The sequence below is a fragment of the Euwallacea fornicatus genome, chromosome 30 (genome assembly GCF_040115645.1).
Source record: "Euwallacea fornicatus isolate EFF26 chromosome 30, ASM4011564v1, whole genome shotgun sequence".
In the NCBI taxonomy this organism is placed as follows: Eukaryota; Metazoa; Arthropoda; class Insecta; order Coleoptera; family Curculionidae; genus Euwallacea; species Euwallacea fornicatus.
The window spans coordinates 1,046,590-1,073,602 of record NC_089570.1 but is presented as its reverse complement, the minus strand read 5'-3'; the positions used below and the strand labels follow the sequence as shown (position 1 = coordinate 1,073,602).

At 40.3% G+C, this 27,013-nt stretch overlaps 1 protein-coding gene and 1 long non-coding RNA gene across 3 annotated transcripts; both read left to right on the top strand.

Annotated features, from left to right (window-relative positions):
• Positions 1-28: 28 nt before the first annotated feature.
• crp (cropped) lies at positions 29-27,013 on the top strand. 2 transcript variants are annotated; one of them, XM_066298326.1, is made up of 6 exons: positions 29-474; positions 4,787-4,955; positions 21,918-22,104; positions 22,159-22,743; positions 22,985-23,166; positions 23,398-27,013. In XM_066298326.1, the coding sequence occupies exons 1-6, from the start codon at positions 392-394 to the stop codon at positions 23,404-23,406; spliced, it is 1,215 nt and encodes a 404-aa protein (XP_066154423.1). In that variant the 5' UTR covers positions 29-391; the 3' UTR covers positions 23,407-27,013. The 2 variants fall into 2 exon arrangements, with proteins under 2 accessions (XP_066154423.1, XP_066154424.1); XM_066298327.1 differs by lacking the exon at positions 29-474 and adding an exon at positions 566-962.
• LOC136347921 (uncharacterized) lies at positions 14,943-18,134 on the top strand. Its single transcript, XR_010733550.1, has 2 exons — positions 14,943-17,131; positions 17,442-18,134. It is a non-coding gene; the product is annotated as an uncharacterized lncRNA (long non-coding RNA).

Genomic DNA, 27,013 nt, shown 5'->3' with positions numbered 1-27,013 from the left:
CTACAGCTGGTAGACGATACGTTGGAAATACGCTACGTTCGACGATAGATTGCTCCGCGTCGAAAATAGTACCAGAATTATTCGCTAATTATTTCGTTGGTAATTATCGAAACTGGTTAGTTTTTCTCATTTACGTCAATTTGACGCAGTCTCCATCTCGTGCAATCAAAAAATTCGGATAATTTCGTCAATATTGGAAAACGACGCCGCTTGTGCGTATGAATCGTACGTTGGCGTCCACCGGTTTCTCAGCTGTTTCCCGCGCTCTCAGAAAACCTCTGTGAGGCTTACCTAGTGTTTCGTTATCCCGCGCTCCGTACTGTAATTCAGTTTTAGGCGGTTTTTTCTTTTAATTACCGGTAACTGTGTGCTCGCAAATTCAGAATTTTCAATGGCAATGTACATCGATACCGAAGGGGTGATTTTCGAGGAGGCCGGCGACGAAAAGCAGGAAATCATCGATAACGTTGCGAGGTATGTACACCACATGATTTTACCCGCTTTTTTGACGTCCACATGATTTTGACAATCCAAAATACGTCACCGTTTTAGTACAAACTGTTGTAGTTGTAGACTTATCTCGAACCAGCATGTCGGCGCGTTATTTCCAGCAAATCGTTTTTTTTTTTGCTTCGCGAAATCCAAGTGCATGCCCGTAATAAACCCGCGCCGTGGTTGTGTAGTAAGCACTCGGTGCATGATGCATTTCTTGGCAGCATTTCAAGGAGTTGTTCAACGTTTTTTACCTGGTGATAGTGCTGTAAAATATTTCGTAATTAAATAGTTTAAATAATTAATTACTGTTTGTTGAAAAAGGTCTTAACGGTATGTGCAATTTGTGAAAATAATCCTGTACGTCATTTAACAAAAAAAGGGTCGTGTCTTGTTTTCTGTTTTGTAATTAGAGAGAAAGGCAGTTATGTTGCTGACATATAGGGAAGTTCCTGAAAAATGTTACTAGTGTAAGTTGCAGAGTCATCAGAACAGAAGGAATATTTGTTGTCATCTTGCTTCAACCGACTAATAATAAAAATAAGCAATACCTTCATTTTTTCCCATAATCCTTTTTCTTATTCTACTACTCAATGTCACTGTTTGACTTTAGAAGTATTTTTATTGTTATGGAGGCCTCCAGTTTGTAACACTCCACATCCGCCCTAAAACAGAGGGCTATAGGTATGTAGTGTCCACTTTAATAATTGTTTTTCATCACAAAATCCAAGAGAGAATAATCAGTTTCTTGGTTTCTTTCGAAATGATCTATTAATTGAGTGGCCCCAAGTGTGAAGACTCATGAATATTTGTTTACATCTGACCATTAATGTACCTTCTATCAAATCCTGTAACTGCTGATCTGACAGCTGTTAATGGTTGCATGGAGGGTTACATTCTCAACTGGCTTTTTGTTATAGCACAGCTGTTACACGTCAAGTAAGAATAAATTTTTGCTCATATTTTCCAATTCTGCAACCGTAGGCGACATTGGAATAAATGTTTAGGAAATGGGCTCTATTTAAGGCGTGGTGGCCGGCTACTGAACCCTACTTTCACGTCTGTTTAGTGTCTGATTCATTTTCTTAACTGGGGCTTTAAAACTCATGCCGTTTCCTATTAAAAAAGACAAATATCGTAATGATGGGTCTTTCTAGTAGTCCCAACGTTGATATTTGAAATTTCGCTATGTACTTTTGTATTGAAAGGACTTTCATTACCTTCTTATTTTAAAGGAAAGGAGCACTTTCACCATTTCCAGCAAATACAGGCAGGTTGTGAAATGTGCAATTCAAACTAAAATCCTTCTTGTGTAACTCGTTATTTACTACAATTCATGTGGAGTTACATGTAACCTTTGAAGGCCACCGTAAAGGTGATCGGTTCTCCGTTCAATCCTACGGCGCAATACACCATGCTATTTTGGTTCGAACTAATTGCTATTTTGATGTTGATGATTCATCCTTCACATGTTGTTTTATAATGTGTCGTATGGGCTGGTTCCATTGAATTTGTATTCGATGTAGTAGTGAAGATAGCGCTAACTTTTCACCGGAGACTTGACGATACCCAAACTCTGTCGTGCTTGATCGAACAAAGCAGAAATTTGGTGTAGAAAAGAGCTTTGGAGTTTCTACAGATAATTTCAACATCGGATACAGCCGCATAGCTTGGCAGTCGATTGGACGATCGCGTAACGCAAAGGAATGTGCATTCAAGCGAATTCTGCACCGTAAGTAAATAAATATCTCGCAAAGATGGATTTTATTCTAAAGCGGAACCGGTTTAGGTTCATGTGGTCGGAGGAATTTAGCAGCGGACGTTGGCTGTGCATAGGTACCGCCATCAATATTTTTCTTGTGCCATTCCGCGGAATTCGAAACCGGTATCAAATTAAAATTACCAGGACTTTGAAATTTACATGCATATGCCAACTGCCACGGGATGGGAGTGCGTAACGAGAGATGCGCAAGCGCGTCTAGATTCAAGCGGCATCTGTCTGTTGTTCTCCTAAGTTTCATCCCCATGATTAACGCATTCTTACATATTAACTGATTTTACAGTGAATAATTTAATAATAAACAAGTGCCGGTTATTTATAGAAGATATTTTATAAATGCGCATAAATAAATAATTATGTTGCGTGCCGTTCTTAGGAAGTTGCCATGAGAATCAGTCAGGAAAAATTAATAAGGTGGGAGGATTATGGAAGTAGCTTTATAAGGGCATTTAGTGGTATTGATTAATCGTATATTTAGTTCGTTTTAAAATAATTCATTTCAATGCGGGTCCTATGGGGGTGTTCGTTTTGATACCTCGTGATTTTTCTGGCCAAGATTTGAGGGCGATGTATTGAAGTACAAAGATCAAACTTGATATTATTGGAAAGAAACACTAAGACTTAAAGTGGAAATACGTGATGTTCGCAGACGGCGCGTTATAACTTGCCGTTTTAAGAGCCACATGGCGGTCGGAAAATGGCGGTAATTTTTAGTCGGGAAAACGGGATGAGTTTCATAATGCGGCCAATTCCCGCTGATATATAGGTTTTGCGAGGGAAGATCGCTGCCGTTTTAGGGCTTCGGTTATGGAAGCAATTATCCACCGGTGTTCCCTCAAATAGGGAAAGTTGAAAGTAGCGTTTTAATGCGCAATTCCCGGTAATATTTCCCCGGATTTAATCATCTTCAGTCTTAAGATTTTTCGTTTCAAGAGAGAAATTGCCCTCGCACTGCAATAAGCGGCGTCTAGACGTCTATACATCATCGGCACACGCGGGGTTTCTTGGCGTCGCGACGTCCTTTATAACCGTCTCGGCCTTGCTCCATTTGCGTGTTTAGTAGAAGAACCCTTCAGTTTCCCGTAAAAACTGTCTTTTTTGCGAACGAATTAAATTCTCCCTATGGTCAGTAAAATTACAAAATGAACGTCGGGGTGCAGCTTTAACACGACGCCCTCGCATCGATATATCGATTGAGCTGACCATGGAACGGGCTTCCCCAAGGGGTTGAAGGGGTTGCGTACGGAGAACATCAACGGCGCCACGGGTGTGGAGCAGTCTAGCCACTGGGGGAAAATTACGAGATTGGAATTTACCATTCAAGTGGGTAATTGGGTAATTGGATTTGTTTTTGTATATGTCTGCAGGCAAGATTTGCTCCTGCGATCATATCTTAAAAAATAAAATTAGTGCGTGGACTAGAAACGTAATGGGAAAATTATCGATTGCCATCTATAGTCTGTGGGTTGTATATCCCATAAATAGACTAGGCATTTGGTTACGAACTACCTGCTATTACGAAGGTATAAGCCGCACCGCACCAATAATTAGATACCGCCGACAAGGTCGGCGCAGTATTGTGTCATAGATTAGAGAAGGATGGAACGAAAACATAAATAACGCGCAGCTAAGGCGGACGCACTTTTTCCACGTTGCGCAAGTAATTGCCAAATTCATCAGAATTCGCCTCAACCAGCTGTCGCTCGGGTATCGCATTTCAAACCGACTTCCTATGAATAAGGGTCGAATTCACCTTGAAAGCCCGATTGGGTTTTAACACACGTGCGCAGGTGTTGGTCACAAAAGATGAAAGAAGAAAGAAAATAACCTTCATGTTCGTGTTTGCTAATAGGGCATGCTCATTCCACTTGTGTTAACTTTTCGTTGTGGAATGAATCCACCAAGGACATGTAGTGACGATAAGCTTGTGGAAAAATTCTCAACCCTGCCAACAATCGGGAGGAACTGACAATGCTGCTCATCCTTTGAGAGCTGGTATCGTTCAACTTGCGTCACGTTACTAGCGAGAAAAATGAAAGGTGCCATGTTGCCAATTTTTATGGGTGTGTGGATTTTCCCAATCAATGATATATGCTTTACACACGTTATTTTAACTGTGCTCATAGTGCAATATATACTCGATGATGCAGATGAAAAAATATGTCAAGAACGCACCTAATCGTTATTAGATTATACTATTTAGGTGCTCATAATTGACTGGAAATATAGTATGACGACATACCGTTTATTTAATATTTTTCCTCGATTGTGAGTTTTGGTACTGTAATGTAGTTTGAATAATTTCTGTGGTGCCTTTGGAAAGGTATTTTTATTTTTTTAATTTCCAAATGGGAAGTGGACGCTCTTCACAATTAGTTTAAATTCGTAGTTCGTGTGAAACCGTGCCATCATGTAAAAACAAATTCGTTTGTATCTGTTTGGTGCAGAGGCTACGTGCATTGCTGACCTGCCTTATTGTTCAAATGATTAACTGGTTGCATTTTGCATTTGCAGCCGCATCAATAAGGGCGGCGAACCCCCGACGATCACCATGGACCAGGAAAAGAGAATGCGTCGCGAAATCGCTAACAGCAACGAGCGCAGACGCATGCAGTCGATCAACAACGGGTTCCAGTCGCTGCGCAGTCTGTTGCCGCATCACGAAGGCGAGAAACTCAGCAAGGTAGGAATATTCGAATTGGAAAACTTAAAAACTGAAACAAGTGGCGATTGGTTTATAAAACGCGAGTCCTAACACGAAATGATAATTAGCGCCAATCATGCAAACATTTACTTGCCAGTCTGCGCATCCTATAGTCAGCTGCTTCAAATAACGTGGAAAAATCAGCTGATGCGCGAGTGGGACGTTGGCCTCACTTTGGATCATATGATTTTCTACCGAATCCAGGATTTACATACATTAACGCGGTTATAAATATTCAGCCTACATCAAATATTCTTGATCACGCCACATGAGTTTTGTTTAGTCTAGATACTTGACAAGCACCATTTTATGGAATTATTTACGTGAGTAATGGATGCCCGGCATCTATTCCCCCTTCCTTAACCCATTTAATTCCGAAAATTTTCCTTCAAATGAGTCTTGTAAACATCACGAAAAGCGGGTGTCTATAGGGAAATTCCCATTCGCTTTACTTTACCCATTATTACCTTGTCTGGACAATACATATTTCGAACTCTGTGCAAATATTATGTCATGTTGTTGATAGCGGACATGATCCGGTTTGGTGCGGTGCCGTAGTTTATTTTTGCTATAAACGCCGATGAAATACAATACACAAAGGAAGCCGCGATAAGCAGCCTTGTCAAGCCATTCATAAACGTGACCGATCAATGAATCCGTTTAATCCTACACAATTTGGCTGTTGGGGGAAAGTTGCACTCAAAATTTACACACCACAAAATTAATTTGCGGATGTTGGAACGTAGTTGGCAGAAATTTTCCACGGCCGCCATAGGAGTTCTGTCAATTGTTTTCGTTAGCTGCGTTCGAATTCCCATTTGACGTACCGTTTTAGATTAATTAATTTTTAATACTTTTACGGGCAAAGTGTAGATTTTTGCAGCGATTCAGATATTTAATAACAAACGGTATATTGTTGTTATAGGTTTAGTTTTGTTTAAAATAAACACTTAAAATGCATAATCTCGCATGTCACCATGTCTTATTGAATTTGTTCGGATATTTTTGAATTTGACCGTCAATTTCATGAATGAGAGAATGAGTGATTCATATGACAATGACTGTCGACACTTTTGACATATGTATATTGCGAGAGGATGCCGGTCAACGTGTAAAATCGAACCAACGTCGTTTTACAACCCTAGTTAAACCAGACATCGCAGGTTTGATCTCGAGGACGAACCACCAGACTACTTAGCGATTACTAATTATGGGCCTTTGTTTTTTATCTGAAGCGCAAGGCAATCGGGCCGAAAACTTGTTAAATGAACCTTGGGATCGATTCATTGAATTTTGCAAATCTCCTGTGATCAAAATTAATCCGCGCGCAGTCAGGTAGAATTCTTTGTTTTTGGATGGTGAAGTTTCAAGGCTTCCTCAGTTTAAAGTAGCCGACCTTGGTAGTTCCTTTACACTACTCTTGTAATTACGTTTAAAGGGTGAAACGCAATTTTCTACGACGCAATTGCTCGGTTCAATTATTCAATGGCTTCGGAAATGAAAAAGCCACGCAATCGAGCGTGAGTGCGGGCAAAAACAGCTGTTTGATTCCTTTATAGAATAAAGGGAAGTTCAAAGGCTCCCTTATCTCCTCCGTATGTTATTGTTTGTTCCAATGGGAAACAGCCTTGGATGAATGTGTACGTGTTCACACGTCACATTGAGCCTAAACTAGGTCATGGCGGAGACAATTAGCGGCCAGACAAACCATCGGCCAGTCGCAGGAATTTAGGATTTCCGTTCGTGGGTCGATGTATAAATAAATCCTTTTTAAACCCCGTGTAAAAATAGCCCTGACCCAATTCCTAGGAATAGTTATCAATTATTGATTGAGTGCTTTGGTAAGTGGTTTAATATTTGGAAGCAGATAGACCCTGGTAGAATTAATGGCTCTATAGCGTCACGCACGTGTGGCAAATACTACAAAAAATGCACCTCTGACTGCCGACTGTGTGACTTTTGTGACCCAGATAGAGTTCATTCATATGCTGATTGCATCGGCAGACTTTCGGTCTGGCCGTTTACGTGTTCACTTTGCCCAAGGAAGTGGGTTTTGCAATAATTTTTTGAGGGGAATTCGTCGCTTTAAAATGAGCAGAAAACCGAAGATTTCATAAATTAAAGTAGCCTAGCCATTGTTCGATAATGCCCGAAGTTTAGAAATAAGTAAAATTACGTTTGTGGACGTAGTACTTTCAGTATTGCATGCGTACATTTTTTTTATACTAGAGCAACGTAATAGCATTTTCCAGGCACGTTGCATCTATCTTCGTTTTCCATTATCTTTTCAGCTGTTCGGTAACCTGCTCGATTAAATATCGGAGTAAATATCGCATTGTGAAGAGCTGACTCATTGAAATTGGTGAGAATCGAAAGAACTTCACGAGCACCTCGTTGCGACGGCGCGATGTTCTCGAATAATCTAAAATGCGCGCGCTGTGAGTTTCCAGAAGTACAGAAGTTTCCAGACCGAATTTGTCAGAAGTTTAAGAATTAAGTGATTGAATTATACATAGCATAGTTTTGCATGCATTTTTATACTAGAGCAACGTAATATGGTTTTATAAGCACGTTGCATCTATTTTCATTTTCCATTGTCTTGTCCGGATTTCAGCAATAAATGTGGTGCAAATTACAACAACCCCTCAATTGGTCAAATGCGAATATTTGATATTTCCAATTGAGCGTGTCCAATCTATGTAGAGAAGAATCTACATGATGAAAGTTGGTTCTGATTGTATTGTGAAGGGCTGACTTAGTAAAAAAGGTGCGAATTGGGAAAGATTACGAGGGTCTATTTTCTGACAAAGGCGCGATTTTCTCGAAGATTCTAGAGTGCGCGCCCGATGGTGTTCAGAACATTCTAGATAAAATTCATTAGACGTTTAAGAAAGAAGTAGGAGTCTTCTGTTTCCGTGCAGAGATTTTTGAACTAGAGCAACGTAATAATGCGCTATAGGCACGTTGCATCTAGTTCTTTTCCCATTGTCTTTTCACCTTTTCAGCAATAAACATGTATGTATATTATTATATATGGTAGGTACATAGGTATTAAATATATGCTTTAATTTATTTGACGACAAATGACTCATTTTTACAGAGTATTTCAAATTCGAGACGTACCATTCGTTTCTCACGAACGTATTGAGAACTTTCAGAAAATGTTGTGTTTCACTCTATTCGATTCATATGCATGCTATATTGAAGTTGGGTACTTCAATTGAGGGTTTGCAGACTTGTAAATGCAACTCAGGAGTTGAAATTTAGTAGTAGAACTAGAGAATTTTCTTTCTCCTTTCCCCTCCCGCCCTGTCCCAAAAAAATTAAATGATAAATATCCGGTGAAGCGATTAATCAGCTTTTTCCATATCATGCGTTATTTCCGCACGCTCAATCAATCATCCGCAATAAAAAAAATTAACATCGATTATTAAAACCGTTATCGTAACATAGAGGGGGAAACATGGTTCTAATTTCCATCCAAGAATCCAGAGCCGTACCGACAGTAATTCCCTTTGCTGCGAGTTTCCAGAAAATTGCCTGGTTTACGATCCCGAATGTTTTTTTACCGAAATCCGGAAGCCCATAATGTATACCCTGGGCCCGGATTATCCTCCCTCCATTATGGATTATTATGGGTCTATTCAAAAAATTTACCTAGTCATGGCATCCATTAGCGTGAAAATGGAATGGGGGACAGCCATTTATACGGCATCAGAAAGCGAGGCTCCGGGGGGCGATTGTGGAGGAAATATGAAAATAAATAATATTGTAATGTGAAGGGCTGACAGGTTTCAATATGAGAACGTTTTCCTGTCATTAGTCAGCCAATAAAACGGGAAAAGTTGGCATTAGCGTGAAAAGAAATCGCGGAGATCGAAAAGTTGTCAAAGACGTTCTAGAACAATCTAGAATTCGCGATGAGGTTCTGTTAGCGTCCCTACGCTTACTTATTCTTACATAAATTTCAGTAATAGAGCAACGTAATAGTATTTTATACACATGATGCACCTGTGTTCATTTCCCGTTGCATTTTCAGTTGTCTGGCAATATACGAAACAAAAATACCGTTAAAATATAAAAATACGGCACACATTGACGAAAATCCATAGAATTTCGAGTTAAAGATCTCGAATTTCTTTGATCTAAATCATACATATTTTGTCAAACGTAGAGTTATAAACGCATTTTGGAACGTATCAGATCATATTTTTCTATTGTCCGCATACACAATCGGCCAATTGTTTTGTCCAACTGCGCCCGAGAATCACTTCAGTTGCCACTATTTCTTGCCACTACAAAATTTGAGGTTTCGGAAACTTGTAAATGTAATTGAGGCTTGACGAAGTAAATATTATATTGTGAAGGTTTGCATTATGCTTGCGAGGTCGTTCTGACAAAGACGCCACGTTCTCGAATCTCAGAGGGCGTGCTGGGGTTCTAGAACTTTCTAGACCGAATTCGTCAGAAGTTTAGAAATAGCTTGAAGTAGTGTTTACATTCTTGTAATAAAGCAACGTAATAGCGTTTCATAAGCACGTTGCATCTGTTTTTGTTTCCCATTGTCTTTTAAGTTCTTCAGCAATGTTTATGGTAAAAAAAATACGGTTGTCCATGAAGCAAAGTGAAATGACGGTAGTATATCTAAGTCCCTCTAATCGGACGTGGGGCTGTCGCATAAATCAAGTCTCTCTATCTTTGTCTGTTTCGGGGTTAAAGCCCTTCTAACAAGAAAGGAACGGTTGTTCGAGGCCTGGGCCCCAATAAAGCCCCACTGCGAAGTGGAACGTTCCATTACGAAACCGGAGTTAGGTCGAAATCGATGGTTACGTCAATGTGCTGACGCACTTTTATGTCATCTCGGGGTCAATGGAACATGTTTCCGCATGGAAATTTTCCAAGAGTACTTTCTTCCTTCAGCCGACACTCGGTGCCATTATTAAGGCAGCCAGGTTTAACGTACGAGAAGACCTTGTTCGGTCTGTTGGTTCCGTGATGGCCATCTATGTTGTGCTGATCGCGGCCTTTTAAATTTTAAAGCCATGCCGGTACCCGACGTAGTACAGGCAACGTCTGGGTTCGATCGCAGGACGGTGACTGCGCAAGTTCTTTTACGGCCTATGAACCTTCGTGAGTCATAATGATTACCGTACATATGTTCTATAAGTTGGTTCAGGTTTCAGTGGACAAATCTGTATTTCTATATCCTGAAGCACCTACTCATAATAGAATGCGTTCCATTTTTTCGCTTAATAACTTCGTGTGTATATATGGGAGATGGTGGCTGAGACAGACATGGGGAGCAGGGGGATTTCCGTGGTGGCATCGTCATGGAAACCGACACAGCCCTTACGCCAGACTTCGGGGTGCCCGGAAAGGAAGAATTTTCCCCTGGACGTTGCCCAATTCGTCTTGAAGTTAATTTCCTTATTTGAATCATAGCGTAGGAATCTGCGACATTTTTGCATAAAACTGACAATGATTAGTCTTCAATATCAGAGCTGCGGTTCTGATCACATATTAATGCAATACGCAAGCAGTGTATCTTGATTAGTCCTATTATTATTAGACGAATTTGTCCATGATTCCAATCGGTGGAGGGTTGGGCAGGCTGTTGATTTTATGTGAGGGAAAATTATCGAACACCTGAACTTGCATTTATTAATCATCAAAAACGGAAAATTGTAAAATGTAAAAAAGGCCTGGTAATTTATTCATAATATAGGAATAAGGTCAGAGACAGGCGGCAACAGTGCGCGGAGGACAGGGCGAGGTCTCCACCCTTCAGTGGAGGACACAGGTGACATGTCACGCAGGGCCGTAGTAACGTGATCGGTAGTAAGCCTGCCCTAGCCCTGATTGGCAGCCAGACATATGCGGAATCTGTAAATCTAGGGCGAGTTCATTGAAGATTCAAGGGATGATCAAATGCCCGATTTAGTCACCGTTGCGTTCAAATTTTCTCAATCTATATTGCGTGGGGCGTTTCGCATTAGAGTCATCACCCACACACGCATCGAGCTGTAACGTTATCCTTCCTATCACCTACGCTTTTGTCAACATTTATGATTAAGTGCACCACGTGGGTACTAATCTTGCACCCACGAAATCATCAGTTTCGACCACGAAAGTCCTCCATTCGAAAACGTGAACGCGCCGTGAAAAAATCGCATTAAGCCCCCCTTCCCCATGGTAAAAGGGAAACGCGCCGACGCCTTGGCAGCAGTGCCAGATCGATCTAGCTGCCGTCGTCTTGGCAACCGTCGAAGTCCCGCTGACGTCACGAGATCAATGGCGAAATAACATGAGCGGAGTACGCACAATTGGCTAGAAAAACAAAACCATCGCCGCGGAAGGGGGTGTGAGGGAGGAGGGAGTTTTATGCGACGTTGGCGGGTTTTGAGAGATGAGGGTTGAAGACAGGAGCGGCTTGGTGTGTAAAAAAAAGAAAAAAGCCATTAGAGCCATTAGAAATATGTAATTATCAAATACCAAAAATATTTATGAACTAGTAAGATTCCGATTATGAGCCACTCCACGGGTATGTATTATTATAGATAAGACTCCACACAATTCAAAGAAATATGAAAATTTATATTTATTAACCTGATATAATTCTTTTAATCCTATTTCTTAAATTTTTTTATTAAGCCGTAATATTTTCGGTTGTCAGTGAGTAGCTACCGTGCGTTACATTGAAGTCACCTTACTCTATAAGCAAAAGGTCGATTGTATTAGCAAAACCTCATAAAAGGATATTTCGTTATAATTTGTCTTACGATCGCAGGAAGAATCGAAATTTAGACGAACATTTCCATCTTATAGACGAGTAAAAATGGATACAATAAATTCAAATCTATTTTGGAGCTCCATGCATTTGATATATTGATTGGAAGTATAATAAAAAAAACCGTAAACCTTTTTTTTTTTAGTTTACATAGTTCGGAATTTTTTCTGAAAGTTGGATAAATTTAGTTTTTGCGCTGATGTTCGTTACCAGAAAAGTAGAAAAGAAAATTAATTAATTTGGAGAAAAAACTTCAATCCTTCCCTGTGTTGTTTTTCCATTACTTTCCCCCGGGAAGCGGCGTTGCCAGTGTGCCCCCTTACCTGTTCATAAGCGTGTTATTACGCAGTAAACCCAAGTGAATAATAGGATCAAAAGGGTATTTGGGTTACCTGGTTACAAGTTCACGTACATGCAAAGTACCTGGAATGATTTTGTACACATATAGAAGGAATAATGTAAAAAAAAAACAGATCCATTTCCTTCAAATATATTCGAAACTTGATGGAACCGAAACTGGAAATTCGAGATGTTCGGTGAAATGGGGCGTCGTAACATTCGGGTCTCTTCACCTCGTCGCGACGCCCCATAAAGACGTCTATCCAGTGTTGCCAAATGGGTCCAATTTTTCGTATAAATTAGTCACCAGATTGATGCTTTTGCCATAAAATTCAATATTGTCGATTTAGTTTGTAGGTTAGTAATTTCTGCCAAAACCGACATTTTTAGTCCAATAAAGCGCAGTCTGGATGACCCAGTGCACTTTGACCTTTCCCAGTTGCAGCTTTGGAGTATTTCAATGGTAGAGGATTAAATCCGGTCCTGATGGATGGAAACTCGTTTTTTTTTTGTTTAATCAAAAGCTGGAAAGTGGATCACTCGGCGACCTCCACACTTATCCGGTGTACAATTTCTCGTATTTTCCTGCAGCTCTTTTTTGTCGTACACTTGAAATCTCACATTGAGGCATGAGCCGTCATTAATGAAAGAAATGAAAGAGGCGCCTACGTTGGATATTGCTCTGAAAAATACTACTTTTCCAGCTGATGCTTTTTCTAGTATCGGTGAAGAATCGAAAAAATCCAAGGCGATTGTTGATGTTTATCGAGCGAACTTGAACTTTCCTCGTTATCCCAGCAATGTAAAAATAATGATTGGTGTTATTTATCATATTAGGCGCATCAGCTGAGCGTGTAACCAGCAACCTACCAGTCCGTGTATTTTCATTCATTTGTCGGGCCTGCTATATACTGTATACTATTGTCGGCTATAAATAGAAATCCTTGCGATCGGCCTGCTGCTTTGCCGTTTTATTATTACAAACTTTTACATCAATGTTTAAAAGAGCGGGGTTGCCAAGTCAATAGAACACGCAGGCGGTGTTGCTACTGAAAGATCCAATTTCTCGAAATACTGTTTACATCAAGGTTTAAATGAGCGACGTTGTCAAGTTAGGAGAAATAGAAATGACGCCGGCGGTGTTGCCGCTATGAGATTCAATTTCTTGGAAGACTGTTTACACCAATGTTTAAATGAGCGACGTTGCCAAGTCGGCGGAAAGAGGCGAAGCAGGCGACATCGCTGCTAGGAGATCGAATTTCTTGAGAAACGGAATGGAACTGAATAACATAGAAGACAAATATCTACGCATCATGTTAAATGAAATGAAGTTTGTTGGGTCTCAGATGTTCGTCAATGATGATGAAGAAACTTTTTTCCGACTCCATCTAGAGAAAAACAGATTGTCATGTACAGAATGTTTTACACGTGGAGAATCTTGCCATGTGGACAAAGTGTCTGGAGTAAATCTCAAATTTCCATTATTTGAATGAAATCCCGGCTTCGGCGTGGCATGGTTAAGCCGAACACAAACAAGCAATTTTAGAGACAATGAACCGACAATAAGGTTATAGAGTGACAAGATTATTTACTTCCTTTTTGGGCCCATATCTGCTGCGGCTGGCACAGCCTAAGACGGAGACTTTCCCTCGGAACAAACACAATAACAAGCACTAAGACGAATCGTCCGTCACTGATTACGTCAAAGGCTTAGGTTGGTCTTTGGACGGCTTAACCAAGGAAGGAACCTCGGTTTTGTGCCTGACTGATCCCAAAAATGCATAAAAATAATGTTGAATCCCATGAATGACATTATAGTAGTCGTCAGTCTGTAAACAACAATGCAAACCGTTTCATTCTGTTTTATGAATGACTGCTGGGAAAACGGAAATTACAACCGATTTCCCCAATGCAGCACGAGTTGTTATGTCGGCCTGGATTGCGTAACCTCTTTTATTTGCAGTATAATAAATTCTATGAAAAAAACAGCATAATTTTCAAGCAAAATCTAGACGACCTTAACTGTACATTTCGCCTTTTATTGCATTCGCCAGTGCCGGCGTGGCTACTTTCAACACGTGGGCGCTGCGCAATTTTACTTTCTAATTGGTCCATTGTTTTACTGTTAGTCAATGAGAGAGACCCTACTGCCCACTATTGAAATTGGGTTATGTGCAGCGTTCAGCAAACGCCAACGCAGTTGGAATTAACGAAATTTGCGATCCTGATTTGAAGATTTGATGCAGAAAAATAATATGGGGTTATTTACCCTCGTTGGGATCTTAGAAACTCCTATTGCTTTCGTAGGACAGAAATTCTGAAGTAACCGAAAGAAACCTAGACAGGACAATTTTCTCGAATTATGAACCGGAAAAACAAATTTTCTTTAGCTCAGCAGTTGCCTCGATTGACTGTGCAATTCTGTGAGTTAAGTTTAACACGGTGAAACACGTTGCAAGGGGGGCATTCCGATGGTATTAAAAAACCTATTGGGTTCTGGAAAATTGAGCGAAGTGTGAAATCCATTGGACACGTACACGGTTCAACCTATGTCCTAATGACTTCGGTAATTATGCTCCATATACCTCGTGGTGTAAGAGGGTTCTTCATTGCAAAATACCTTAGAAAAGAATAAACCATATTGGGCGGATTATGAAGCGGTGGAATGTAAATTCTACGAAATTCTGTATATGTGCAAAAGGTGCATAATGACTATTATCCCATTGACTGCGCCAATTAAGGACCTGTTCGGCTTCTATATCTTTTGTAAATGTGACGGAATTTTCTCAAGTTGTGCATCATCTTTCCCGAGTAAACATCATGTAACTCATTAACGGTACTGTTTGTCATCTTGCAAGTATGTCATGTAATTACTCACGAGGCCGAAGAACCTCTTGAGGTTGCGATTGGCCGAAAATAACAATCCAAGCTAGGAACAGTGACAACGCCCCATTTCTTACTGTAGCTAGATTGATGGCGAATCCTTGATGAAAGGTGTTAAATTCGATCATGAAAAAACAAGGACTGGTGGCATTTTCTCTCACTTATATGCGCGATTAAATGGCCTTTGAATTGAAATCGGACGTGGGAACCCGCCGACATTCCAGTTACCCAACGTGGGGCCTCCGTGGCGGTGAACAACCGTCGCCGACATCCGCCAATAAAAAAATCGCATTCCGCGATCCTCTGAGAGGTGGCAATCAACGTGGGTGGTTAAAAGGTGACATTTCTACAAATCTACCAACAATCTAGGAGAACTAGGTGTACCAGTCCAATTGTAGCCTCTAGATACGCGGTATTTTTTAACCGAATGCTTGTCATCTATTAGTACTCCTATGACGTATTTTATCGACAGATTTCGCCTCCAAAAATTAGTGCCGCATCTGCCGAAAAGGGGCCTGAGTCCTGCAAAAAATGTTGGATCGTTGGTGACTGCGTAGCAGTACATTTGCGCGTATATTAGAAACTTGTGCTTGGTGCAATTCTGGTTGGGTATCCCCGCGATAAAGCGACGGGATTAGTTATAATGGCATTGCATTGATTTATGAGGGCATTGCATAGAAACGGCATCGATCAGGACCGGATCTGGCGCAGTTTTCCGAACCTAGAAACCTTGTCTACCCTCGACCGAAACCGATGGGGGCACCAATCAAACCGAACCAGGGCAGGGCATTGGGGCGTCCTCAGCACGAAAGGCGGCTCCGTCGATCAGGTCCGTCGACCCCGGCGTCGTCTGACGTCAGCGGCGCCCCACGGCTGGCGTCGCGACACCCGACGTCACTGCAGCATCAGCTGGGCGTGGCGCAAGCCCGGGAAATTGGACGTTAAGAGCCGGCGCCAAGGATTACACATCATCGAGTAATGAGTAGAGTAATAGTAACAATTAATGAGGGTTGGACATCTTCACTACCTGCTTCAAGAATGGGATTGTAATTACTTGCTTATAGAGTAAAAAAGTCAGATGACTGTGAGTCATTCTGTACGTCTACTTCATAGCTCCAAGTACTTCATGGCCATTAAGTTTAATTCAAAAGCACCGACGAAAAAGTTACCTACAGTTCGAGTTATATTGAAAACACCAGTAGCAATAGACGTCACATTTTTACCATTCACTCAAAAAGTTATGATGTAAAAGACTTTTACTTGGAAAGTTACTCACACATCATGAGTGTAGCCAAATAAACGCAGCCAAATCTAATAAACTTGACTCCTATATCTAGACAACCAAATATACAATTTCCTCGGAACACGTAATTGGGCGCGTTCAGGGAACAGTAGTCTTTATTGGCACGGCTGCATTTCTCTCGGAAGCTGACTTAAGCGTATTATGCTGGAACGTTGGAAATTTTAATCCTTAATTTTCACAAAGTTCAATTAACAACTGCTTGTAAAATGACATTGTTAGGCAAAAGGCACTCAGGGATTTTTGGTATTTTCAAAGCGTTTCGAGAAACCGTTCAGATTACTATATGAAAATTTATAAAGAACTAGACACAATTCTCAATTGAGTACAAAAATTGACACGTGGTTTTACAATAATTCGTCACGTGGAAGCGACGCTTTTTCTCGAGGAGGCTTTGTAAACAAAACAATAACGTTTCAATTCCCAGTATTAATGGCAGCCTCGAGTTTCCTCCCGTTTCGTTCGCAAAAAATATCAATTTTAGAGTGAAAATGTGGATAGAACTTGGAAGATTGTACGAGGTTGAAAGTTAATTCAATAGAAACGTAATAAGTGTTCGTATGAGATTGTGTCCATCTGAAAGCAAGTAAAAGTCGCACTTCTATGATTCGATTTGGTTTGACAGTACTGAAAATATCGTGTCGTTTACGGTCGGGTGGTCTAAGTCGCATGTCGACCGAACAGCCACCCTGGGTAGAGCTCAAATTGATTTTCAGTAAAAGTATGTAGTGAGACGACAAAAAGTCAGTGGCGGCCGTCTGATCGGGCAGTACAGTGCCGGGTCGGGCGTTCCCAAGTATCAATATAACTCATTTGATATATTTTTTACAAAATACGAACTCACAGGTATGACTGAAAAACGTACAATTTCGATTATTTTGTTAAACAGCTCATTTGAGAAAAACACAAAGATGTGTTGAATGTCATACTTCTTCATGCAAGATTTGGGGTGCAACATGGCATTGTTCATTTCTAAACGGTTGTTTTAGCTAAGTTCAAAACGATTTCAAGGTAAAAGTGCACACTCCAACAAATGGCAACAAGACGTCTTTCTTTTGTCTCAAAACGTTTGCCGCAGCTGATGCGTGACGCTTGCTGTCAAAGCGCGACTTACGTTGCCAGATTGTGAGATTTCTATTGACATCATTTTACGTAGGACGAAAATACAGTAATTTCTGAAACTTTTGCAAAAATACGAAGGACCAGTTCTCAGCGTCGCCGATTAACAACGGACGCTAATAACAAAAAATTGTTCTCGAGATGGAGTCAGGAGACCGACGCCGTACGACCGGAACGCCTTGGAATTTCAGCTGGAGTAGCTGGGTCAATGGCATCCCGGGAGACGAATCAAGGTCAAAACAGTCACTATCTACCGGCTACGACGCATGCCGACCAGCTGTAACAAAGAATCTCGAAGATGGTGGAAAACATGAGCCGATTGGTACCAACAGACCTGGGTGGCATGGTACTACAAAAAAAACCTTGGGAAACACCATGACGAATGCTCGATAAACAGAGGCAAATCACCTAAAAATCAGCTGAGCAACTAAACAAGTCTGCATCATATGTATAGCTCTAATTATAGATTGATAAAAAGCCGAACTAATCCACTTGCAAGATGGTACGATGAGGACTTTGCAACTGAATTATAAATAATCTTGTGTAATAATAGATAAAGGTGATAGTATAGAAACAGGACATCAGCGAAAATCACCTGATTTTCGGCACGTTCGCTTGTTGTTTTGGTACATTTAGATCAAGGAAATATGATTCTAAATTTGAATTTGTCTCAAGGCTGTAAGTGATGGAAATCTCTGCACATATTAAATATACAGTACAATGTAAACAATGTCTCATAATGTTAAATAACTCAATTGCGCACACAGCGGCAGTAGATAAGACAGTACCGCTGGTACCGTTTACAGATGCAAAATTCTTTCGATGTCCTATTGAAGGAAATGGTAGTGTCAACGACCTGGTTGTTTATTCAATCGGTCGGAATGGTACAAATCCACTGTAAACCCATTGACACGCAGGTGTTTGAATAATATGTTAAACAAAGTGAAAGAGGTGATGATTAGTGGCGCACTTAGGCCGTAAATCCTTCGAAGGGGGAACAAAAAATTTCCACGTGGTGATAGGAAAATTCTTACTACTTAGCGGCGTGTTTGCTCAACAGTAATCAAACCAACGTTGTTCTGTATAGATGGGAGTAATTTCCATTTTAAAGCGCCTTTCTCCATCGGTTCAAGTTCTATTAATAGAACGCTGGGGGCACTACTACTGAATGTTAGACTTTGGAATGCCAACTATTTTAATAACAGCACGAGTGAATGACTTATCCGCGGTTCTACCGCGATGTTAGGTTGGTGATGTATTGCGTCATGACCGTGGGTATTGGAGGGAAGGAAGGAACTCCTCAGAATTGAGCAGTAGGATAAGAAATAAAAGACTGTAACATAACTCTAAGATCTCAAATCTGTCAGTAGCTTAATAGTCTGCTCATCCTATTTAGACGTCCTTCCACAATTTTAATGTTTTCATTTTCTTTCAAAAAAAATTTTCTCGCATCTGTTGATTTCTTTCATGATGCGTTCACAACTCAAGTTATTACTATTAATATATTTTAAAAATGAAAATTGAATTAAGTGAGCCCAATCCCAGGATTGAGATTGGTAAATTGTAACCTTTAAAGTTTCTTGACCTGGCGTGTGAGAGAGTACAGAATTCGATCGCTCATTAGTAGCAAACGAGCATGTATGATGTTGCGTTGTCTGTCCAGAAAAAGTGGGTCGAATAAACAAAACAAAATTATTATTATTAAGCTCGATTCAGGGCCTTTGAACCGGCCGAAATGAAAGGAGAAACGTCGATCAGGTGATCGGTGTGAGGTAAGATTTGCCTCGTTGGGTTTTTGTAGGAAGCAATTGGTAAAAATATACCCTAAAGTTTGAGAACATCTGCTTAAAACAGGCAGATGTTCACTTCCTTCGTTCTTTTTGCCCCAGGTACACGGAGAGTTTTATCTTCCAATCGATACAATGGCTTTGTTCGGCTTCTTAAGCCATCTGTTGTGTCATAGCTGAAAAAAGCGATTTTGAACTTGGTCATGTGGCCTGTAGGATAGCCGGACTCGTAACCGAGTGACGTGATACCGGACGAGTGCTTCCGGTTGACTGGTCTAGATGCGAGCTCGCAACGGAAAGCGTATTATTATAATAAGAGAAATGATGCATTATTTAGACTGGCGATTATGTGTGAAAATATTTGGAATATTAAGTACGTCATTACGTTGTTCAACCATCCGTTTTTAACGGTGGGAAGAAAGGTTGTTACTTCCGACGGATGTCTGAGAACAACAGACAGAATGCAAGAGCTTAAAGAATTTGTTATGGAATTTGCGTTGAGCGACCGAGATGGCGTCAAAATGAAAAAATTACCGCTGAGAATAGAGTGACGTTTCACCCAGCAGACATTTGAATAGCAATTTTGTCAGTGTCGCCAATTCCCCATATTAAGTCAATGGTATTAATGTGGTTACTAACCTTGGCGTTTGCGTAGTTACATAAGTAGACGAGAGAACCAAGAATCCGCGTGACCTTTAAATTTTAAATGTCCCAGGCAGGTCTTTAAAGCTGTGGGAACTCGTCAGCAGGAAGAGGCCTGTCTATACCAAAATCGGCTCATTTACGTTACACCTGCAGCATTTTAATGCTCCATTGTTCGATCTATGATGGTTTCCTTCGCTCGAGAGTTTCCATATTATATTAATTTGCTTGCCAGACATATGGAATTAGCGAGGCCTTGAACTTAATCAAATGAATTAAACGGCAGTAAAGACGTTGTTGTCACGGGAATTGAGCAGGTGCTCAAGTTAAGGAGTCGTGGTGTGAAAGCTGCGCGGCAGGTCGATGGTACCTTTCAAGGGCATAGGTGTAATATGTGGCATCCAATATTTCCAAGTCCAGTTCAGATTTCGCGCAGTTTATAGACGTATTTTTCGCGTAGCCAAATAAAGCGGCCGGGCGTGGATTCCACGAATTCGGTTATATATACCCACATATGTAATAACATTACAAATTTATAACAGCTGATTTGGCGAAAACCGCGTCAACTTGGCGCCGAGCGACGCCATTTCGCTGAGAGGCCAAGGTCAGTCATTTTGCCGCTGCTAGAGGTTATTAAATTATGTTCTACATCGAGTACCAGTAATAGTTCGTAAATGCAATGGCACGCAACTACGTTTCTTTGTACCCTACGGAAATATGTAAAAAACAAGCGAACAATCGAGAAATTCTATGACTTATTACTGACCTTATTGTAGTAGCGGCTCCCCCTCGTATGTGCGAAAGTCCCCATTTTCAGGGTTTAAGACGAGGACGTGGCAACGTGACAAAAGTCCCGCGGACCCCGTTCCCCTCTCTAGAGCCTGTGTTTTTCTCAGAATCGAGCGCGCGCCGACGGAAGTTCCGGATTCCGCCACTGTCAGCGTGGGGTGGCAGCACCAGACAAGATGGCTTGTGTTGCCTAGGTTACTACGTTCTATTTTTAGAACTTTTTTTAACTAACGGCAGGACCGTATCTGCTTTTGATTTTTTTCCGTCTCGCGACACACTTGGATGGGCATTTAAATTTTGTAGTTTCCGGTGTGATTTATAAAATTGGAAATCGTAATCCGTTGGGGTTTTACTAACTTATATTTTAAAACATCATTTTTTCCCTCGTGGATTTCGTTCGAGCAAAACTCATGTATTATTAGCAAAAATATTTTGAGCTCCACCAAAAGCGAAATATATGATAAAACCAGGATTAACCTGATTAAAACTGAGTTCGATTAACCGAATCATTTTGAAGCCTACGCTGGGCTTTAAAATGGTTAGAATTCCGCTCAGAATAAGGTCGACCTTATTTCTGAGGTAGGAAAATAAGCGATATCGTTTATTTTCACAGCCCCGTATTTCCTTATTTAACATGGTATTTTTATGGTCGAAATTTCATTATATTTGCATATAAAGGTGATAATTTCCTTCTAAATTCTGTAATATAGAATTTCTATTTGGATGGGTAATATTTTTTAAGAAATCTTTCTTTTATGCATTTAAAATCCGGAACTATTCGTTGTTAAGTAGAGAACAAGAATGTATTACTTTACATTTTGAACACCTGTTTCGGTTCCCATAATCAGAACACGGCCCGTAATTATCTACGTCCCAATAGATAAAAAATGTCAATCCCGTAATTTGATTCTCCTGTTACTACTTCGTTAATACAAAGAAACGGCAACGTTGTGTTTCATGATTTTTGCTGTCAAACTTTGACGTTCACAACGGCAGTTTGATCATGAAGACGTTTACAAAACGTTAACGGAATGACTTTTAAATCGTGTATAAAAATAAAGTTACGTAAAATACAGTAAATCCAACAGTCATCTGGTGTTAGGAATGCTAAGAATGTCGATTATCGTGAATAGCAGGAGTGCACCGGCGGATCGTTACTTTACGGCAATAAATTCCTACATCGTATGTTGCTCACGCTGCCATGGCCATTTAAACGGCTAAATTAAAGTACTGTAAAGAGTACTCATTCTCTTGTAAAGAACATGATATTAAGACGTTTCATCGATTTGTTGCAGGCGGCCATTCTTCAACAGACGGCGGAATACATCTACTCTTTAGAACAGGAAAAAACGAGGCTTCTCAGCCAGAATTGTCAGCTGAAACGTCTGTTGGGGCAGCATGAAGGGGGTGAATTGCCGCCCAAAAAGCGAATGAAGTCAGAATTGATTCTTCCCACAGTTTCCACGGAGTCCGCCGACGAAGGTAAGTTTTTTGAATCTGTACGTTTTGCAGCGCCCGCCACTGGAGATTTTCTAGGTCTTGGTTCAATGTCTCCGGAACCTGTGAAGCTAATCGCGGTGACCGTCAGCAACAACTCCACCACGACCTCCACCAACGAGTTGAAGCTGGCCTTGGAACGAGAGAAAAACCTTCGGTTGCTCCTTGAAGACCAAGTACGTCAGTTGGAACAGCAGCAGCAGTACCTTCCTCAACAGGAAACTGCTACTCTTAAAAAGATCAAGAGGTGTCCGACTGTTCCGCAACAAACACAGATTCAGTTCGTCACCGAGGAACCAGAGGAGATCAGCGATCTACAGCTGGTGACGGCTGATAACCTGCCGCCAGTCGGGCATACTCAGACTGTCGTGTGTTCGGCTCCTGCATCGCGATGTTCCACCCCGGAACCCATCGTAGGTACCATAAACGTCGTCGAGGAGGAGCGAATACCTAGTGTTTTGAAGGCAGCCATCAAGGCCGAACCCAAGGTAGAGGTGGAGCTGTTGCCAGCACCATCACCAAATAATACGCAGGAAGACGTTCATTCCGGCACCATTTACACGGTGAGCCAGACATCGCGACAGAATCTGGAAACTATTGTGGAGGCTATTCGGCATCTTGAAGGTAAGAACAGTGGTTGGTTAAATGGACAAGGGAAAAAAAGTCATGGTAAAAATAATTTTGTAATGTCAACAATTACTTTAGATATTAATGCACACGTGGTTAATTTCCTTGTAATATGTGTACACGTCTAATCGTTAATTGTTTTGGCGTGATTTTTATCAGTTTTATTGTGCAATTGTCGAATTAACGCATTTAGTCGAAGGATTAAGACTCTGAATGTAACGTTTCTTTGTTTGAATAGGTGATCACATGTTCAATGATGACTCCACCGTGGGTGCGTCAGTGACGGTAACAACGTCACCGCCCGATCCCCAAGACATACCTCTGGCGCTAACCACCCGCACCGATTCCTACATCGAATATACAGCTGCCACGCTTCAGCAGCACCAACAGTCGCGGCCGGGTGTTATAGTGGTTAAACAGGTACATTATGCAATTTAAAATTTCATCACGCCTACAAATCAGAGAAATTATCCTACACCACTGAAATTGCGTGAAGAATCACCCCCAATCAAATCAAAGCAGCAATCAAAATTATTTCTTAAAATTTCCTTCTCATTGATTTTTTCTATCTCTCTCTATTTTGCATTTTTGTGCGTTTAAGTGCCGTAAGTACCATATGGACTTCGTTTGATTATTTTTCTCTCATTTCAGGCCTCGTGATCGAACATCATCCGCTTCGCTAAGATGCGCCACTGCGGCCACGGCAGAAAACCGTCGGCGGTGGGGTCAGGGGGACTCGTAAAAAATTAATGTGCGTTATTTTGATTGTCGTTCCCATCAAGTTCCGTAAGAGACACATCACCAACACCCGTTGAAGTTGTCTCAGTTCAGATCCCGGATTTTTGTCCGTGTCACGCGTCCGCGGCCTCCGATTTAACCTACAGAGTGAGCCTAGGAAAAAGACTGATGATGATAAGGCGTGACGAACAATGGAGATATCTCCCGTCTGAGCATGAATGAGATTGCGGAGAAGTTGAGTGTATGATTCATTTGAGGCGTCGCTCAATTGAGTGGTGCAGCAATAAGTTTAAGTTAATTCCAATGAACAATAAATTTTAGAAGCGAAATTTCTTTCAGGTGGAATTGGCTAGTTGAAAACGCGTCTTTTCCGCCGTATAGTGCCATCAAATTCATACCAAACTATTATTATTATTAATTATTACGATTTAGAAAGTAAGTCGAATGATTTGAAACGCTCACTCCAATAGGTTAAATCAGGGGTCGTGAGACAACAACACCAGTAATCCCCGCGCCTTAAGAAATTGATTGTGTAAATATCTTCCTAAAAGTCAAGAAAACATTCCACCGAAATAGTATTTTAATGCTTGTTGAGAGCAACTGCGGGCGGTGAGGCTGAGTGACACGAGCCAAAGACTGGAGGACCAAAAAAGATATTTTCTTTTTATGTAAAAATGGAAATTGTGTAAAATTGTTAGTACGCGCGAGCATAAAACACTGTAACGTGAACCCATGTTACAAAAAAAATACATGACGATTTTTTATTTTATTATTTTTGTTACTTAAAATGAAAAACGATTGAAAGTTTCTTTTTTACGAAACGCCAAAAACATATGTTTATCATAATTAATATTAATAATATTTCATAACGTCGCTGTAAGGAGTTTTTCGTGAGTTGTTTTGTTCCTTTTGTATATAATCATTACTTTGTAATTTTTTCTAGGGTTAGTCTAGGAGATCCTCGTACCTCATACGAATCTCCCTAGTTAGAGTTAGTGCTAGCTTTGTGTATTGTTTGATTATTGTTTGATTTTGGTATTGCGGCTTGTACTGTCTCCTTTTTGGCGATATACCAACACTCACATTCCATGTTTGTATGTGTTTACCATTTGTTTCATGATGAATCTCGGCCGAAAACCGGGAAGAAACGTGGGGGATTTAATGAAAATATTCTTCGACATTTTTATTTCAGTCGAGAGAGACAAAAAGCGAAGCTGAACAGCCAGCACAAATTCGTTAATTTTTCATACAATATGTAACCTGTGATTTTTTAACGGTTTCCGATAACTTTTGCGTTCCATTAAGCGTTCCGCCTTCGGTTTTCAGTTGAGAGAATTACGTATTCCCAAATTCGAAATTTGCCCCGGGGCACAGTACAAGTTATTGTTTATTTGTTGTTTTTTTTTTAATATTTGTCTGTATTATATTGCGATGTTGATGTTTCGATGCTGACGGTGACCTTCCAGGTAGTACATAATCGAGGCCGTAAAAGGAAACTGCAAATTTTTTTATTGGTACGCCACTGCAGCAATTTAACATAAAAAAAAAGAAGTCACGTCTTCATCTACTGAAGGCAGTGGCGCGGAAAGCGAATTTTTGAAGGGTCATTTAATTAGTCACGCTAAAGTTTTTGGCGAGGTAAGATGTGTTCGATAAACAGATTTGCTGAGTTCTTGCGCACAACCTTGGTAGAAATCTGATTGCCAACTTTAAATTAAAGAAAAGACGGTAGTATTGCTCAGTGTGATCTTTCAGGTTCTATGAAAAAATAAAAGAGCTGTGTATGTTACCGAAACGAAATTGCCGGAAAAGCAATTACCGGGTGATTGCATTATTAATGCTCTTTTATTTTTTGACAGCCTTGAGGATGACAGTACAAGTTCGAAACGTCGGCAATTGAAAAAAAAAAAACAAAAACTTCAACTATTCAGCTGCTGCGATTCACCTATAATATCTTCTTGGGGGTATTTGTTGGATAAATAAAAGACCCCCGGCCCTTTCATTTATAAATGCCTGAAAGGTTATCCTGCAAGACATCTTTTGTACATAACTTTAAAGCAAAAATTGGTATACGTCAACTATGAAGTTTTGAAAATATAGAAGTTGTTTTTCGTTATATGTGTAGTGTAGTGCCCAACGGATTTTGGATTATTAATACTGTAGCTTTAGCTCCACGATCACAAAAAAATCGATTGAATAATACGTGTGTGGTATTAATTATTATTGTGGTTCGGACTATAGTTTTGTGGATCATTGAGAAGCGCGCGCGTTATTTTTAACTGAATCTACAGCTGACCGACACAAATTTGCAGCATAATTCATCTTCTTGAGAGGAGTCGGTCAGTTCGATTGGAAAGTCTGATGTTTTTCGAAAAATCTCTGCGATATGTCGTAATAAGTAGCTAAGGTTTAGGAAAGGTTTGAAGAGTTGGATAGAGACGCGGTCATCGTATTTTTTCATTTGGTGTTTAGCATGATAAAATTAGGAAATATCTTACTCCACAGGCGGCGTTTGGGGCCGCGGTTTGAGCTGGTATTAGGAAAGGTTGTTTTCGAAGTTTTCAGAATGTCGCGGCTTGTTGGACGCCCCAGAATCGCTGCAGAAATTTAGGGAAAAGTTAATATTTTACTAAAAAGTATCTAGTAGTTGTAGTTCGGCTCTTTGGACACGTAGCCTAATTACCATCCATACTCTTGACCTGCGTCTTAGGATTCGTTGTTGGCAAAATTCATATAGTTAGCGTTAACTGGATTTTTGTATATCTGTGTGTTTTAAGCTCCATCTTTAGCGATTTTTTCCGAACGTTTCCCTGCTCGACTAAGCAAAGTACAAAAACGACAGAGCGGGGATGTTGCCGGTTAATATAAGCAATTATATTGTTACAATTAATGATTATATTACGAGAATCGATCGTCTCAGTTTTTCAAATACTACTTATTTTTCTATAATGAATACAGTTTAGTCAGTGTGCTGCCACTATATTAAAATAAACTCGTTTTTAGTAGTACATAATGTGCTCCGAGGGGATTTTTTAAACGTTTTCCGCGCAGAGTATTAATGTTTACCCGAATAAGGTTTTCAGTTTTAGTGTCGACAAAAATGTTCCTATATTATTATTATTATAGATGCGAGACGGGAAAACTTTAAAAAGTCAACACCCTAGCGAGGCAATTCCGTTATGAGTATAGGTAGGGAAACCAGGGAGACTATGGAAGATGTAAACGTTAAATTTAAGAAAATTTCGAAATAATTTTGTGAAAATTGCGCATTTCGGACCTCATTTTTTCTATTTTAGTTCTTAGCTATTTTTTTTATTATACAAGTGTCTTTTAAAACCCTTTTTGATCAAGCAAATGATGGCTGCGTTCCCGAATGTCGCTGATAGAAATGAGCAACTCTGGTCAAAAAGGGAAATGTTTTTTACGTATTGCACATTAGATTAGGTGTTTTATAATGTGCGGTTTCAAACATAATATTTGTTTGCTTGTATTATTCGAAGCATTATAATAACACATTCTTAATGATGTC

What these genes read in the sequence shown, in the direction of transcription:
- crp (XM_066298326.1), top strand. Translation starts at nt 392, where the DNA reads ATGGCAATGTACATCGATACCGAAGGGGTGATTTTCGAGGAGGCCGGC. An exon ending in ATCATCGATAACGTTGCGAG is followed by an intron (nt 475 to 4,786) that starts GTATGTACACCA and finishes TTGCATTTGCAG; the next exon opens with CCGCATCAATAAGGGCGGCG. An exon ending in CACGGAGTCCGCCGACGAAG is followed by an intron (nt 22,105 to 22,158) that starts GTAAGTTTTTTG and finishes GAGATTTTCTAG; the next exon opens with GTCTTGGTTCAATGTCTCCG.